The sequence below is a fragment of the Myotis lucifugus genome, unplaced genomic scaffold, assembly GCF_000147115.1.
Source record: "Myotis lucifugus unplaced genomic scaffold, Myoluc2.0 scaffold_49, whole genome shotgun sequence".
NCBI lineage: Eukaryota > Metazoa > Chordata > Mammalia > Chiroptera > Vespertilionidae > Myotis > Myotis lucifugus.
This window is the reverse complement of record NW_005871097.1, coordinates 1,623,991-1,639,550: the sequence shown is the minus strand read 5'-3', so window position 1 is coordinate 1,639,550 and position 15,560 is coordinate 1,623,991. Positions and strand designations below refer to the sequence as shown.

The 15,560-nt window shown below is 42.2% G+C and overlaps 1 protein-coding gene across 1 annotated transcript in view; it reads right to left on the bottom strand.

Moving 5' to 3' along the window:
- Positions 1-11,927, bottom strand: part of PHKA2 (phosphorylase kinase regulatory subunit alpha 2) — a 61,378-nt gene extending 49,451 nt beyond the window's left edge. Inside the window, 2 exon segments of the mRNA XM_023753688.1 lie at positions 11,259-11,486; positions 11,832-11,927. Coding sequence (XP_023609456.1) covers positions 11,259-11,336 — 78 coding nt within the window. The 5' untranslated portion in view covers positions 11,337-11,486; positions 11,832-11,927.
- Positions 11,928-15,560: the final 3,633 nt, after the last annotated feature.

Sequence of the window (15,560 nt, the reverse complement as noted above, 5' to 3'; positions counted from 1 at the left end):
TGTCCATGTTAAGCCTATGGCTTAAGATATGTCATTTGAGCTATATGTGACTTTCCAAGCTTTTAAAAGTATAATTTAATTTGATCTATACCCACACATAACCTTCAATGTATTGTGTTTAAGAGCACAGGAACTGGAAACAGACTGCCTGTGTTCAAAGCTCTACCACAATCCAGCTGTGACCTTGAACAAATTATTTCATTGTCTTTCCATCTATCAAATGGGGATTAGAGTAGTGCCTGGAACTAATGGGGTTGTTTGTGAGGATTAAATAAAGTAACTCGTATTAAGCATTTTGTCTAGCAGTACAAATCAGTGCTCAATAACTACAAATGTATTAATATTATTGACCCATTTGAATAATTTCATTCAAATTATTTCTTTTTCAGATAATTATTTCAGGAAATCAGATGAAGATACATGGTTAGGGGAAGAATCTACAAGTTAGCTTGATGTAACCATCATTATTTTTATTAGGAAAAAGCAATGCCTGGGCGTCCTCTTTTATTTTTACTGTTAATACTGCTAGTTTTATTCCGTTAATATGGTTGAGACAAAAACCCTGGCAACTGCACTCTCTCTACCCCCAGCTCTTTGCCTTTCCCCTTCTTTAGGCCTGGGTTTTGCTCACTTATATAAACCAGTCCTTTCTGTTTTACTAAACTCTCTGTGTATTTTCTTGAAAAAATAATATCAGTGATGAATTCTATAATAAGAGCCATTCTACCACTCTATAACTATTTCCTGAGGAGACAGGTGTGGGGCCAAAGGAAGAGGATGGGGCAGATCTCAGTCAAGGGCAGCTATCAGGAGAGCTACTAGTACAGAGTCAATGTAGTGGCCCAATGCAGTGTTAGAAGAGACAGCACAGACCTGAGCCAAAACCTGATCAGTGCCCTTGCTGCAGGGGAAGTGAGTCATAAAGTGTGAGTCCTCCAACTTTATTCTTCTTTTTCAAGATTGTTTTGACCATTCTGGGTCCCTTGCATTTCCATAGGAATTTTATGATCAGCTTGTCAATTTTTGCAAAAAGGCAGGTGGGTTCTTGATAGGAATGCGTTGAATCTGTAGATCAGTTTGGGGAGTAATGCCATCTCAGCCATATTAAAACTCCTGTCCACAAATAGGGGATATCTTGCCTTGGCCCACATGTCTCACTTGGTTGGCATGTCATCCCGTGAACCAGAAGGTGGCGGGTTAATTCCCAGTTAGGGCACATACCCAGGTTGCAGATTTGGTCCCTGGTCGGAGCATGTGCGGGAGGCAACCAATTGATGTTTCCCTTCCCTTCCCTTCCCTTCCCTTCCCTTCCCTTCCCTTCCCTCCCACCCCCCTCTCTCTCAAAAAATAATTTAAAAATGGGATATCTTTCTGGCACAATCTTAAGTATTGCTTCCATGTTTTAAGCTTCCTAAGGGCAAAGTCTACCTTTTTAGTTTACCACTCTAACCGAAGGTCCTGATCTCATTAGGGGCTAAATAAATAAATGGACAAATATATAATAAGAATTATATTTTTACTGATTTATAGCCTGAAATATATTTCCAAAGATATTAAAAGTGTATATATTATCTATCTATATTTGTATTATGTATAGTTAATACAAGTAATTTTCCCTTTAAGAATGTGTTTTATTTTTCTACACATTCTTCGGTTTAATCTTTCTTCAGGAAACCCTGAAGAAGCAAATCAGATTTGTACAACATGAACCTTAGGAATGATTCTAACAGGAGGTAAAACCTCATTTTTGTTTTAAAAGTAGAAAAGTGAATAAAACAGGAAACTGCTTCTAACACAGGAAATGACTTATTGCTAGATGAAGAGAAGAGATAGGTGAAATAGAGAATAGTAAACTCACAGGACAGAGGTGAAATTTGAGAAGGCAGAAGGTAGGGCAGTGAACTTCACAGGAGGTAGGGGTACAATGATAGAGGGTGATTGGAGAAGATATGGTACATGACTCCCTAGGGTGGTATGTGTAGTTTAAAAAGAAATATTCAACATTATCTCCTTCAAAAAATTTTTTTGTTAATCCTCACCCAAAGATATTTTTTCCATTGATATTTTTAGAGAAAGTGGAAGGGAGTGGGAGAGATAAGAGAGAGAAACATGTTACACATTGATTGGTTGCCTCCTGCCCATGCCCCGACCAGGTCCAGGGATCAAGCCTGCAACCAAGGTACGTGCCCTTAACTGGAAATGAACCCTTGACCCTTCAGTCTGAGTGTCAACACTAACCACTGAGCAAAACCACCTAGGGCTCTCCTTGATTTTTTTTAAAAAGCTAAAGTCTTCATCATACATACTTAAGAAACAGCACTTACACTTTTTTGCAAAAAGGCAGCTGTGCTCTTGATAGGAATGAGTTGAATCTGAAGATCAGTTTGGGGAGTAATGCCATCTCAATCATATTAAAATTCCTGTCCACAAATAGGGGATATCTTGCCTTGGCTGGAGGCAATACAAAGATGATTCTCAGAACAAGCAAGGGATGGGGCAGATTTTAACAACAGGAGAGGCCAGAGATGCTGAAGTGGTGATATCTACTGCTCCTAAGAGGGTATCCTATATAATAAAAGACTAATATGCAAATAGACCGAATGGTGGGATGACCAGTCGCTATGCCACACACTGACCACCCAGGGGCAGATGCTCAATGCAGTAGCTGCCCCCTGGTAGTCAGTGTGCTCCCACAAGGGGAGTGCTGCTCAGCCAGAAGCCAGTCTCAAGGCTGGCAAGTGTAGTGGCAGTGGCGAGAGACTCTCCCACCTCCGCAGCAGTGCTAAGGATGTCCGACTGACAGCTTAGACTCGCTAAGTTGTCAGTCGAACATCCCCCGAGTACTCCCTGACTGTGAGAGGGTACAGGCTGGGCTGAGGGACCCCACTCCCGAGTGCTCGAATTTCGTGCACTGGGCCTCTAGTGTGCATACAAAGGAAGGGGCATATATGGGCTGCAAAGTGGATGCTGAGCCAACACGAGAACAGCAGACTACTTTTGAACTTGAACAATAGGTTGGAACAAACTAGACAGAATTCAACATTAATTTATTTATTGGGCTCACATGTTTTTATTAGCCATTACTCCCACACTTTTGAGCTGACTCAGCTCCCTATGCACATACACTCCCACCCCCAGGGCTCTAACAAATCTTTAAACAGAACCTCTTCTCCCTTTTCCAAATAAGGTCCCCCTCTCCCACCCTAGCAGCTACCCTGTGACCCAGCCACATATTGCCCTAATACTTAGATACAAGAAATTTGAACTGACTACAAGTTTTAACAGCAACCTACCAACAGCATGTGAATGGATACCAAAAGACAGTGCTAATGGAAATGGAGTTTCCAGAACAAGGAAAATGAGAGTTTCACTGAACTGCCAGCCTGGCAGAGTGCATCTGGTGTACTTTGTCACTGACAAGCACCATGTTTCCAAAGGGACATCTGTTATCTGCAACATACCTAGAGGGTGGATCAGGGCTAGGAAGAGGCTAAAAGCCAAGTCTCATGGGAACAGAGGAAGAAGATGGGTGTTTCGAGAAGGTCCCATTTACCTGTGAATGTGTTCTGTAAGATTCCACAACACTAGGTTAAGGACTGACATCTCACTAATGCCTCACTTTACTACAGGAATTAGTGAGAAGTAAAGAATAAAAATCTATTAGAGTGATAAAGCCATTTGCACGTTAGAGGCTCAGACTGTGAGTTTTGAAAATTTTAAGTTTAAACACCACATATGTACCAATAACTCCCAGGTTTTTATCTCCAGCTCAGATCTCTCCCTTGACTTCTAGACTCATATATTCAACTGCCTACTTACCAAAACTTCACTAAACCCTTTATCTTCCTCCTCAAACTTGCTTCTCTACAACTTTCTCTATCTCAGTAAATAGCAATTCCATTCCACCAGTTGCTCCAGCCCAAAACCTTGGAGTCATTCTTGACTTCTCTTTTTCCCACACACCTTACACTCAATTCACCAGTAAATCCTGTTGTCTCTATCTTTGGAATTTCTCCCAAATTCCACCACTCTCAGCTGTGTCCACTGCAACCACCTTTGCCTGAGCCATCATGCTCCAACTGGAGAAGCTTCGTAATTGGTCACACTGCTTTGCTCCTTGGCCCCTTATGATCAATGTTCCATGCAGCTGGTGGAGTATGTGAAGGTTCAGGATGAGCTACCCCATAATGTGCTACAGTGTTATGCAGATTACCTTGAGCCAAAGGCAATTTTAGCTGCAAGCTCAAGAAAAACTTCTGTCCACCCCTCCCCAAGAAGAATTTGAATTAGAGGCCTTGCCCATAGAGATTATCAGAGATGACTTCTTTTGACCTATCTATTGGGTAATTTAGTAATTTACTATTTCTTTTATAATCTTGCAATGACCTTTTGAAGCCGCAAAGGCACCTTTACCTCATCCTTAACTCAGGATGTCTTATATGCCTCAACCCCCCTTTCTATCTCTGAACCTCTCATATATGCGAGGTCTCTTACTCTCTCATGTATATGGGGTTCCCCTGGACACGAGCTAAAATTTGATTTTCTCTTGTCAGTCTGTCTCCTGTTGATTTAATTATTCATTCAGCCAAAAATAACCAGAAGAGGGAAATGGGGATTTTCCCTTTCCCTACAAGTGATTCTTCTCACGCCCTATTCAGATGTCACTGGTCTGCTCGTGGCTTTCCTTCCCACTCAGAATAAAAGCCAAATTTCTTCACCCCTCAAAGATAAGTGAATAAATAAACCTCTATATGTTCCATGGTCTTAGTCTATAAACCCCTCTTGGACTAGGACTTTTTTGATTCATTCAATTTCTTTAATGGTTATAGGTCTAATTAGGATTTTATGTTTTTCTTGAGTTAATGTTGGTAACATTTATCTAGAAAACTGTCCATTTACATTTTCAAATTTACTGCCAAAAAGTAGTCATAGTATTTTTTCCATTTACTCCTATATTGTTAAGGTGCCCCTCTTCTCCCATTGCCCTGCCAGTTTACCCATTTATTAGTCTTTTCTAAAAAACAGCTTTTGATTTTGTTAATATTATTAGTTTTATATTACATTATTACCTCTATCTTATTATTATATTATTTATTTTCCACTATTTTCTTGGGTGCATCCTGTTGGCCTTTTCTTGATCTTGAGTTCATTAATTTTTAAATTTTTCTTCTTTTCTAATATACACATTTTAAGGTTTTAAATTTATCTTCAAATCCCACTTTAGCTATATTCCATAAGTTTGTGTTTGGAATGCTTTTGTGATTATTCAGTTCTAGATATTTCATAATTTCCATTTTAATTTCTTCTTAGATCCATGATATATCCACGATCTGTATATCCATGACCTACTTAGATATATTTAGAAGTGGGCTTAGTAAGATTCCAGACATATTTGGGAGAGCTTTAGCAACTGTTTATTATCACTCTCTAATTTTCTTTCATTTTGGCACAAAAATGTGGTGTACATAAATTTGATTTTTCAGTGTTTTTGACACTTTCTTTTTTGAAAAATTCATGACAAGTTTGGGTAAAAAGAAAGTATCAAAAATACTGGGGAGGGTGTCGGGGGGTGGGATAAGAGATCAACCAAAGGACTTGTATGTATGCACATAAGCATAACCAATTTACACAGACACTAGGGGGGTGAGGGCACGTGCTAGGGGGTTGGGGGTTGCTAGCGAGAGGTCAATGGGGGAAAAAGGAGACATTATTTAAAAATAAAAATATACACTTTGCAAGATTAAAAAATACTATTTCCTATTGGTGGAGCACAGAGTTCTATGTATGCATACTTGATCAAGTTTGTTTCTTAGGGTGCTCAAATTTTCTATGTCCTAATTATTTCTCTGCTTGATCTATTAGTATCTGAAAAGGGGGAGTTTAAAGACTCCCACTATGATTATGGACTTAACTTCTACAATTAAGGTCAAGTTTTGCTTTATACATTTTGAAGCAATGTTGTTAGTATTCTGTGGGTTTAAAATTGCTTTATTTTCTTGGTGAATTATCCCTTTATCATTTAGTAATAACACTTTTTTAAATTTCAAAATCTACTGCTTGGCATTAGTATAATTACAACAATTTCTTTTTGGTTTGCATTTGCCTCGTATATTTTGTCCCACTAAATTACTTTCAACCTTTCAGTACCCTCTGTTTTAGATTTTGTCTCTTATAAACCACATGTATCTTTATTTACTTTTATTGATTTCAGAGAGGAAGGGAGAGGGAGAAAGAGATAGAAACATCAATAATAGAATCATTGATCAGCTGCCTCCTGCATGCCACCACACTGGGGATAGAGCCTGCAACCCAGGCATGTGCCCTCACCTGGAATTGAACCATGGCCTCTGGGTTCATAGTTGATGCTCAACCACTGAGCCACGCCAGTCAGGCAAACCACATGTATCTTAAAATATTTTTAAATAATTTCTATTATCTGGCTAATTTTAAAATGTACATTTATTGTGATTACTAATATAGTTGGACTTATTTGCATCTTGTTTTGTCCTTTATGTTTACTGTGAGTGTGGTTTTTTTTAAGTTCCTGTTTTCCCCAAGCATTATTTTCCTTCCTTCTTATGGAGTTGTCAAATTTTTTTTGTTCCTCCATTGCTTTAAAAGTTATATATTCCACTTATTTTACTTTAATGCTAATGCTTAAACATGAACTCCTGATTTAAAATATGTAATACCTCTATCTTCCTTCTTAATGTGATAAGGGTCTTAGAATGCTTTACCTCTAGTCCCCTCCCATTCTTCTGCCATATTATTACTTTCCAATATTTAATTATATCTTTTAAAAAATTATTACTATTTTTTCCAATACTCCATGTTTTAGTTTTTCCATTCTTCTCATTTTAAATTCCATTGCTGCTAAATAGCATTATTTAGTTACTGTCCTGGTCTCTTAATAATCTGCTTTTTATAACAAACTAGAGGCCCAGTGCATGAATTCGTGCACCAGTAGGGTCCCTTGGCCTGGCCTGCGGGATCGGGCCGAAACCAGCTCTCCGACATCCCCTGAGGGGTCCCGGATTGCGAGAGGGCGCAGGCCAGGTCAAGGGATGCCACCGGTGCACAATCAGGGCTGAGGAGGGACATAGGAGGTTGGCCAGTTGGGGAGGACCACGGAAGGGCTCCAGGGCATGTCTGGCCCATCTCGCTCAGTCCCAATTGACCGGACCCCAGCAGCAAGCTAACCTACCAGTCAGAGTGTCTGCCTCCTGGTGGTCAGTGCCCATCATAGCGACTGGTTGACCGGTCAACTGTCTGCCCCCTGGTGGTCAGTGCACATCATAGTGAGCAGCCTTAGGATATCATTAGCACATTATGCTTTGATTGGTTAAACTGATGACTGGACACAGCATATTAGGCTTTTATTATATAGGACTAGAGGCCTGGTGCACAAAATTTGTGCATTGGGGGGTCCCTCATCCCGGCCTGCGCCCTCTCATAGTCCAGAACCCCTTGGGGGATGTCCGCCTGCCAGCTTAGGCCCAATCCCCGGGGGTCAGGCCTAAGCTGCAGTTGGACATCCCTCTCACAATCTAAGATTCCTCGCTCCTTACCACCCACCTGCTCATTCCTTACTGCTCAGCTCGCTGCTCCTTAGCGCTGTTGCAGAGGCAGGAGAAGCTCCCGCCAATGCTGCTGGACTCGCCAGCTATGAGCCTGGCTTCTGGCTCAGCGTCTGCTCCCCCTGTGGGAGTGCACTGACCACCAGGAGGCAGCTCCTGCATTGAGTGTCTGCTCCTGGTGGTCAGTGAACATCATAGTGACCGGTCATTCCGCCATAATGGTCACTTAGGCTTTTATTATATGGATAATCTGCAATTACAGTGAACACTGCCTTGATCATTATTTTTCTTTCTTATCCATATTCTCTTATCATCACTTTGTACTGAACAGTTTTATAAATGAGCCTTCAAACAGAGCTGATCTTGAAGAAATGCACAAAGTTAGTATTTCTTATCTGGCCAAAATAAATCTAGGAATTTCTTTTTTTAAGTCAACAAATATTTGAAGATACTTCTTAGAATACATACTTATACTCTCTCAATATATAAAATCAAACTTGCAAAGGATCTTTTTATAAACATAGCTCTCTCCTTCTTTTCTTGAATATTCAAATATTAAGCAGCAAGTATATTTGGCAAATTACTAATGGAAAAAATTCTCTTTCATGGATATAGGAAAAGGAATTGGTTGACATGCTAGCTGATATGAACAAACTGTTGTCTCTAACAGAAGAATGTTTATGAGTTTGACAGTAACACTGAATGATTTCTAACACATAAAATCAATGTAAGTTGATCTTGATTTAAAAAGCAAATCAGAAACAGAGTTCAAAGCTTGTACCAGCTGACATTGAAAAAAATGCCTCATAAACATCTGCACATATCTCCTGTAGATGGGGAGATATAGCATAAACTTTAGAAAGCATTATTCTAGCTCACTTATTTTTTATTGTGGTAAAGTATACATAACAAAATTATTCATTCATTTTTACAGAGTGGTTAAGTGTCATGCCTAAGATCACTCAGAAAAGATGAAGCCCTAAATGGGTTGCGATTCTACAACTGTGAAGACCAGCTGTTGGGGTAGGGTGGGTGTGGTTGGGGGAAGGTGGGAAGGAGTAGGATTCTACATGTTCAGGCTCATGGGATTTCCCAGCAGAACCATACCTGGAGTATTCTGGTTAACTAGCAGAGCTTGACAATGCAGCTGGGAAGGGGAAAAGAGGACAAACATGAAGGCTTCTCACCAACTACCCCCAAAATAAATACAACTAAAGGCTCAGTCCACTTTTTAATCATTAAAATGTTAGAGAGAAAAGTCCAACACTGCAGATTTGCTTTAACAAGAATAGTTCTTTTGCTTCCGGGGGATTGCAAGTCTGGATCAATAGCTAGGTCATTAGGATGGCTCAGAGCCTGCAGGACTTAAGAGTAACTTTCATTTGTGTGGAGCACTGCTTGATGAAAAGGGAACAAAACTAATGAGGTCTCTATGTTCAAGGATCTCACCATATCAGTGGAAGACATAATATGTTCAAAGACCAGAAAGAATCAGTAACTGGATCCAGGCCTTTAGGAAAGGGAGCATCGTGGGCCAAGGTCATAAGCCAAGGACATTTGGCCTGGGTGTGTGTGGCCTACATCAAAGTCTTAACACCACCAATAGCACTCACTATTTAGTGATTGCCTACTACAATGCCAGGCAACAGACTGGGCACTACTTTTTCTTCATAATACTTCAATGGAGGCAGGTGTTATTATTTCCATTTCACAGATGAGTGCATGGACTCAAAGAGGTCAAGTACATGTCATTCATTGAAAACAGAAGTAGGGATTTAAACCCAGGTGTGACACAAGAACCAAGCTTTATCAGTTCGCCTTATAGCCCTTTCCATCACAGTAATGAAAGGAACAGCCTTTCAACTTGTATTTTAAAACACTTTGATTGGCATGGTTCAGTGGTTAAGCGTCGACCTATGAACTAGGCGGTCAGAGTTCAATTCCCGGTCAGGGCACATGCCTGGGTTGTGGGCTAGATCCCTAGTGTAGGGCGTGCAGGAGTCAGCTGATTAATGATTCTCTCTCATCATTGACATTTCCCTCCCTCTCTCTCTCTCTCTCTGAAATCAATAAAAATATATTAAAAAACACTTTGTAGATATAATTATAATATATTTGAAAGAGGAAGACAAAAAATAACCTCTGTTCACCTGCTTACTCCTTCTTTAGTTCTCAATTTGAATATCATCTCTTCCAGGACTCCTCTGCTCCCCACGCTGGGCTAACCTTCCAAAACAAGAGTCACAGTCCCTCATGTGCAATTTCAAAAGCCAATAAGCTCTGAAAATTTCTAATGCTTTCCTAAGTTTGCAGCATGCTCATTTGGTGGCAAAAGGTGACCTGAATTGATATAAAACTATTTTCAGTCTTTACTTTCCTACTCAGTATGAATATTCATATTCTGATGTGGAAATAATAATGTGTTTGATTAAGGGGTGCTGCCCAGAATCCATTGCAATTATTATAGAACTAGAGAGGCCCGATGCATGAAATTCGTGCAAGAGTAGGCCTTCCTTCCCCCGGCTGCCAGCACTGGCTTCCCTCTGGCACCTAGGACTGGGGCTTCCCTCCAGTCGCCCCCCGGGCTTCCCTTGCAGCCCTGGCTTTGTCCGTCCGGAAGGTCGTCCGGAAGGACACCTGGTCTAATTAGCATATTACACTTTTATTATTATAGAAGAAGATATATAACATATGCATATTACTTTTCTAAAAATCCAAACATTTCTGACTTGCAAACCACATCTGGCCCCAGGGGTTTCAGACAATGGATACTGGTCTTATACCCTATGCATAAATCTCACTGCACTACAATAATTTATTCTTCTGTGTGAGTCCAGCCACCTGACAGAGTGCCTTGCATATAATAGGTATACAATAAATATTTCCAGAATGAGGAAACAAGACTGAGAAATTTGCTAAGAAGGGATAATGGTTAGTGGCTTGGGAGTGACCATGGCTCTCAACTCGCAGGCCAGGAATCTAACCATGGAATGCCACTTACTTCTCTGACAGGAGGGTCCTATAAATAGTTGCTGTTGATTGAAGGCAAGCAACATAGCTGCTGTCTTCACTAGGAATAAAAATAGTCCAGTTTTCTTATATGATGGGTCCACATATAACTTTAGCCTGGTAATACAAAACAGCAGGCATACTCATGCTTCAGACCACATGAGCAGCTTCAGAGGTCCCCCAGAATTTGGGAGCAGACCTGAATTTGGGTCTGACCCTAGTAACCTTTCTGGCCTGCAGTTTTCTCCTCTGTGAAACAGCAACCAGAATAAGCCCGAAGGCCCTGCCAGGTGGGTAGCTAACAAGGTGATCCACGGGAGGGACAGCAGCAGTCGCCCCACACTCCAGAATGAGATGCAAACCTCAGGAGCTTCTTCATTCCTGTCTACTGTCCTCCAAGTCCAGAGTTCATCATCCTCATTCAGTGGGCTCTGTCCATCTACACACACCTTCTCTCTCACCCAAAAGAAGCAGAGTCAATGCAAAAAGACAGTGGGCAAAAAATTCTGTGAAGAGTAGCCACACAGCCTTTTGATCCCCTGACTCATAGAAGATGGGGTGGGATGGGGGGGGGGTGTTAATCACAGGCCAGCAAGATTTAATTTAAAGAGGAAAGCTCTCAACTGCAAAGTCTCAGGACCCAAGAGGGGACAGGGGATGATCCCTTCTTACCTGGTAACACAGGATGGTTTGCTGAACCAGCCTAGCGTAACCGTCCAAGCGGACCCCGGAATTGCTCCTGCTCCTCATCTCCGCGATGCTCCCGCTCCCGGGGTCCCAGGGCCCGACCTGCTGCGCGGAGGTGGGACGCCTGGGCTGCAGCTGTCAAACGGGCCTGGTTCCAAACACTCACAGTCTCAATCAGTTCTTGGGACGGTGCCCGGCAGTCGGAGGTCAGAGCTTGCAAAAAAGATAGAATCTAAGTAAGATTGGAAAACAACCAGAGTTTCATGAGGTTGGAAGGCGCGGGGGCGGGGACGGCAGCTGGCCCTCTGGCGGCCCCGCGGGAGAATCGGGGAACTGGATTCCGGGCGTGGGGCTAGGACACCCCCGCCGAGCCTTTTTCGTCTAAAGGCGGTCGCGAGGAGGCCCGGGGGAGGACCCCGAGCCCGATCCTACCCCACAGCCGCGGCCCCGCCCCCACCACCAAACAGAACTGCCCGGGCTGCGGCCTGAGGGGAAGGAGAATAGGGAGATCGCGGGAGCAGCGGGGAACCCGGATCCCTCCTGGAGCCCCTTACCTACCCGAGAGCTGCCGATTGCAGCGGAGGCTGGAGAATTAGAGCCGCTTGCTGCAGCCACCTAGAATGCCCCGACCCTGCCTGGGCCCCGCCCATAGCCCCGCCTCCGCCCCCGCCCCCGACGCGGAGCGGAGCGGAACTCGCGGAGCAAGGTAGGCGTGGGCTCCGCTAGGGGCCCAGGACGCCCCAAAATCCCTCCCCAAAAATCCCTCCGGCGCAACCGGTCCCGCCTTTCCGAGGTGTGTTGACAGTCCGGCACCTAGTCCTGCCCCCAGGTCTGTCCCCACCAGCGGAGCGGAACCCTCCTCCAAGGGCGTGGGGGTAAAGGAGGGCTCCGGGCTGTGCTAGAGGCAGCCTGGAGGAGGCTCCCAGAATGAGCTGCCAATCTCACCAGAGGCGGGAAAAATAAGCCCGCCCACTGCAGCCTCCCGGGCGCCCCTCTGCGGGCTGGGTTCCTCGCCTAGCCCTTGGCTGAGTCTCCGGGCCGAGCGGAAGTGGAATAGTGGGGTCCAGTAGGGAAGAGAAAGGGGGTGGCTGGGACAGGGTCCCTAGCGCCCCCAACCCCACTCCTAGTCATCTGGACGCCGCTCACCCGGCCAGACCTTGCAGTTAATCTCCATAGGCCTACAATTTGAAACTTAGATTAGTTTATTGTGACCCATAATTACCTACACTTCACAATTATTGGCCCAGTACTCATTTTCCACCAAAATTTGGCCCCATGTGAATTCCACTGGACAGCTTCTCTAATGTAATTATTGTTTCCACGAGCCCATGGCTTGCTTCACCCTACAGGCCCTTCCTCCTCCTCCTTGCCTATCTGAAGCCTATCTTTCCTTTAAATGTCCGCACAGTTCCTCCCTCCAGTTAGTCCTCCCTATTCTCTGAATTCCCATAACAATTTCTTTGCTAAGAGCTTAGGTCTTGGAGTGAATTCAAATTGACTTTAAATTCCAGATCTGCCATTTACAAGTGGTGTGAGCTTAGGCATGCTATTTTAGCTGTTTCAAATTCACTGTTTTCATCTGTAAAATGGGGGTAATAATAGGGTGGTTATGAAGATTAAGAGGATGACTATAAAGCACGTAGCACCATGCCTGGTTCCTAGAAAAGTACTTCATAAATCATAGGTGTTTTCATCATCATTTGACGACAATGTATTGCCTCATTGTAATTTTTTTTTCATGTACAGCATGTTTTTCTAACTGGATTGTAAGTTATTTATGGAAACCGTCTTTGGTATTTCCTACCATGTCTGTTATAGTGTTGAGCATGTCGTTGTAGTTTAATTAATGTTGAATGAATGAATGAAAATCAATCCTGCTCAGCTGGATTCCCCTGTGTATAATCCCTAATCAGGTTCATTTAAAAAATTCTGTAACATAAATCTGTGTCACTCAACTAAAGCACCAAACCCTTCATCTCTCACATAGTTTTTTTATTTTCTTACTTAAGTCTGGATAACTTTCTCTTTTTTGAATTCTTGATCCTCTACTTTATTTATCCAGATTGCCCCCAGGCCAGTGGGAGATCCACCAAGGGAAGTTTGTGACCTAGAAGTTCTTGAACTCATAAACCTTTTACGGATAGCTCAAATCTCCCCCGTATAATCTTTGCCCAAACTTCTAAACTCCACCCTAGTCTCTCCTCTCTCAAAACCATATGGCTTCTTTCTGTTTAATACATACTTGTCTCCAATTTTGCTGGATGAGCCATGATTTTGCCGATGCAGCATTTCTAATTCTGACTACAGATTCCATATATTCTATTTCTACCAACAAAGCTTATCACAGAAATCATCCCTAAACATAAGTGACTACATAAACAGCATTTTACATACTTTAAAAAAATGTGTATATAGAAATCTTTTTTATACTTTTTTATTTTTTATTCTTTATTGATTAATGTATTACATGTGTTCTTATCCCCCCCAGTGCCCCCCAGTTTTTACCCTCACCCCCCTAGTGTCTGTGTCCATTGGTTATGCTTATATGCATGCATACAAGTCCTTTGGTTGATCTCTCCCCCTTCCCCCCCCCACCCTCCCCTGCCTTCCCTCTGAGGTTTGATGGTCTGATCGATGCTTCCCTGTCTCTGGATCTTTTTTTGTTCATCAGTTTATGTTGTTCATTATATTCCACAAATGAGTACGATCATGTGATATTTATTTTTCTCTGACTGACTTATTTCGCTTAGCATAATGTTCTCCAGGTCCATTGGATAACTTTCTTAAATTATGCAGTGATTAATGTGATGTACCTCCATGCAGAATTTGCTATGGTCTAGGAGTAAATAAAACTAGACATTAACTTATCTGTTGGGGTCCAACCCCAACAGGTCCAGGGGTTCCCAAAGGTGTGGACGGAGTCAGGGAAGAATGAAGGACATGGAGACAGCGTTCAGTTGATCATCATAGCCAGGTTCCATCTTTATTGTCCTGTTACATCTGTATTTATAACAGTTGATTTTAATCCTATCCATTCTATTCCAAAGGTTAGGGCGTTTCTTATCTCCATTCCAAGGTTACTCTATTGTTCTATTAAGCTACAAGGAAGTAACTGAAGGAGATTATCCTAAGTAAAGATTATGTAGCTTAAGCGTGATTGTTTGTAGTTAAAGTGATTAACTACCCGCCTGGCACTTAGTTAAGAGGTTTTACTGATTCCCTTCCTTAGTCCTAAACAACCTTTCTCAGAGAGGTGACCTTGGTTAAAACACATAGCACTAAGAAGGGGAGCAAACATATTAAGAACAGTATGCCATATATGCCAGGTCCCTTGAAACATAAGTTGTGCAGATGTTTCTTCCCTGCAGCGACTGTGTCAAGCAGCAAGGGTGGACTGGCTTCTGGCAAATTCCCCCATTTTTATTTTTTAAATGACAGCTTGTGTAAATCAGTGGCCACCTCTCGGATTGGGTTGGTTAAGGCTTGGAAGAAGACTTGTTTGTGACTTTGCCAACAGGTCAGTCTGAGGCTTAACCCTATATCGGCTCCCCACACTTATCATCAATTAAATCTCTTTTTGAATCTGAATATGTATTCTTACTAGAACTCTCATATATTCTTCTGCATCTAAGAGCTGGGATCATTGCTTCTTTTCATTACTGCTTTGCTCACATTGAGTGCTTCTTCAAGAGTCCATTTTGCAGCCATAATAAATAACTGATGACCTTTGCTCATTACCTGGCATTTCCATCCAGTATAGAAACATTTTCAGTTTCCTGATCTCATTCTTTAAACTCTGCTATACACATATACACCCTTTTTGGCTTATACCCAGCCTACATTCTTAGGCTTTGGTCTATGCATCAATGCATATTATCATATGAGCTATATTTTTCAATAAGCTTGAAATTCAGGAATGAAACCAAGAATGAAGACTACTACATATTAGCTTTTAAATTTTCAAGTGAATTTTAGTGACTAGATTCATTTTGGACTAGAAGCTGTGCTATATAAAAATGAGACATGTTTTAGTATCCTTGTGTCCCTGAGATACAAAACCTCTATATCTTGGTCCGCATAGCCATGAAGCCTTTCTCTGGTTGGGATCCAGTAGAAACCTGTTTCTTGATCATTTCTCAAATTTTTGTCAAGAATCAAATATAGAATGTGATGGGATATGTTGTTGTTTCTGATGCTGGTTCATGATCTTCATAAAGGTGAAAACCCAGAACTGGATCCTGGATTCCAGTCAGAGTATCTACCCATTGTCTTGCTACAGGGACTTTA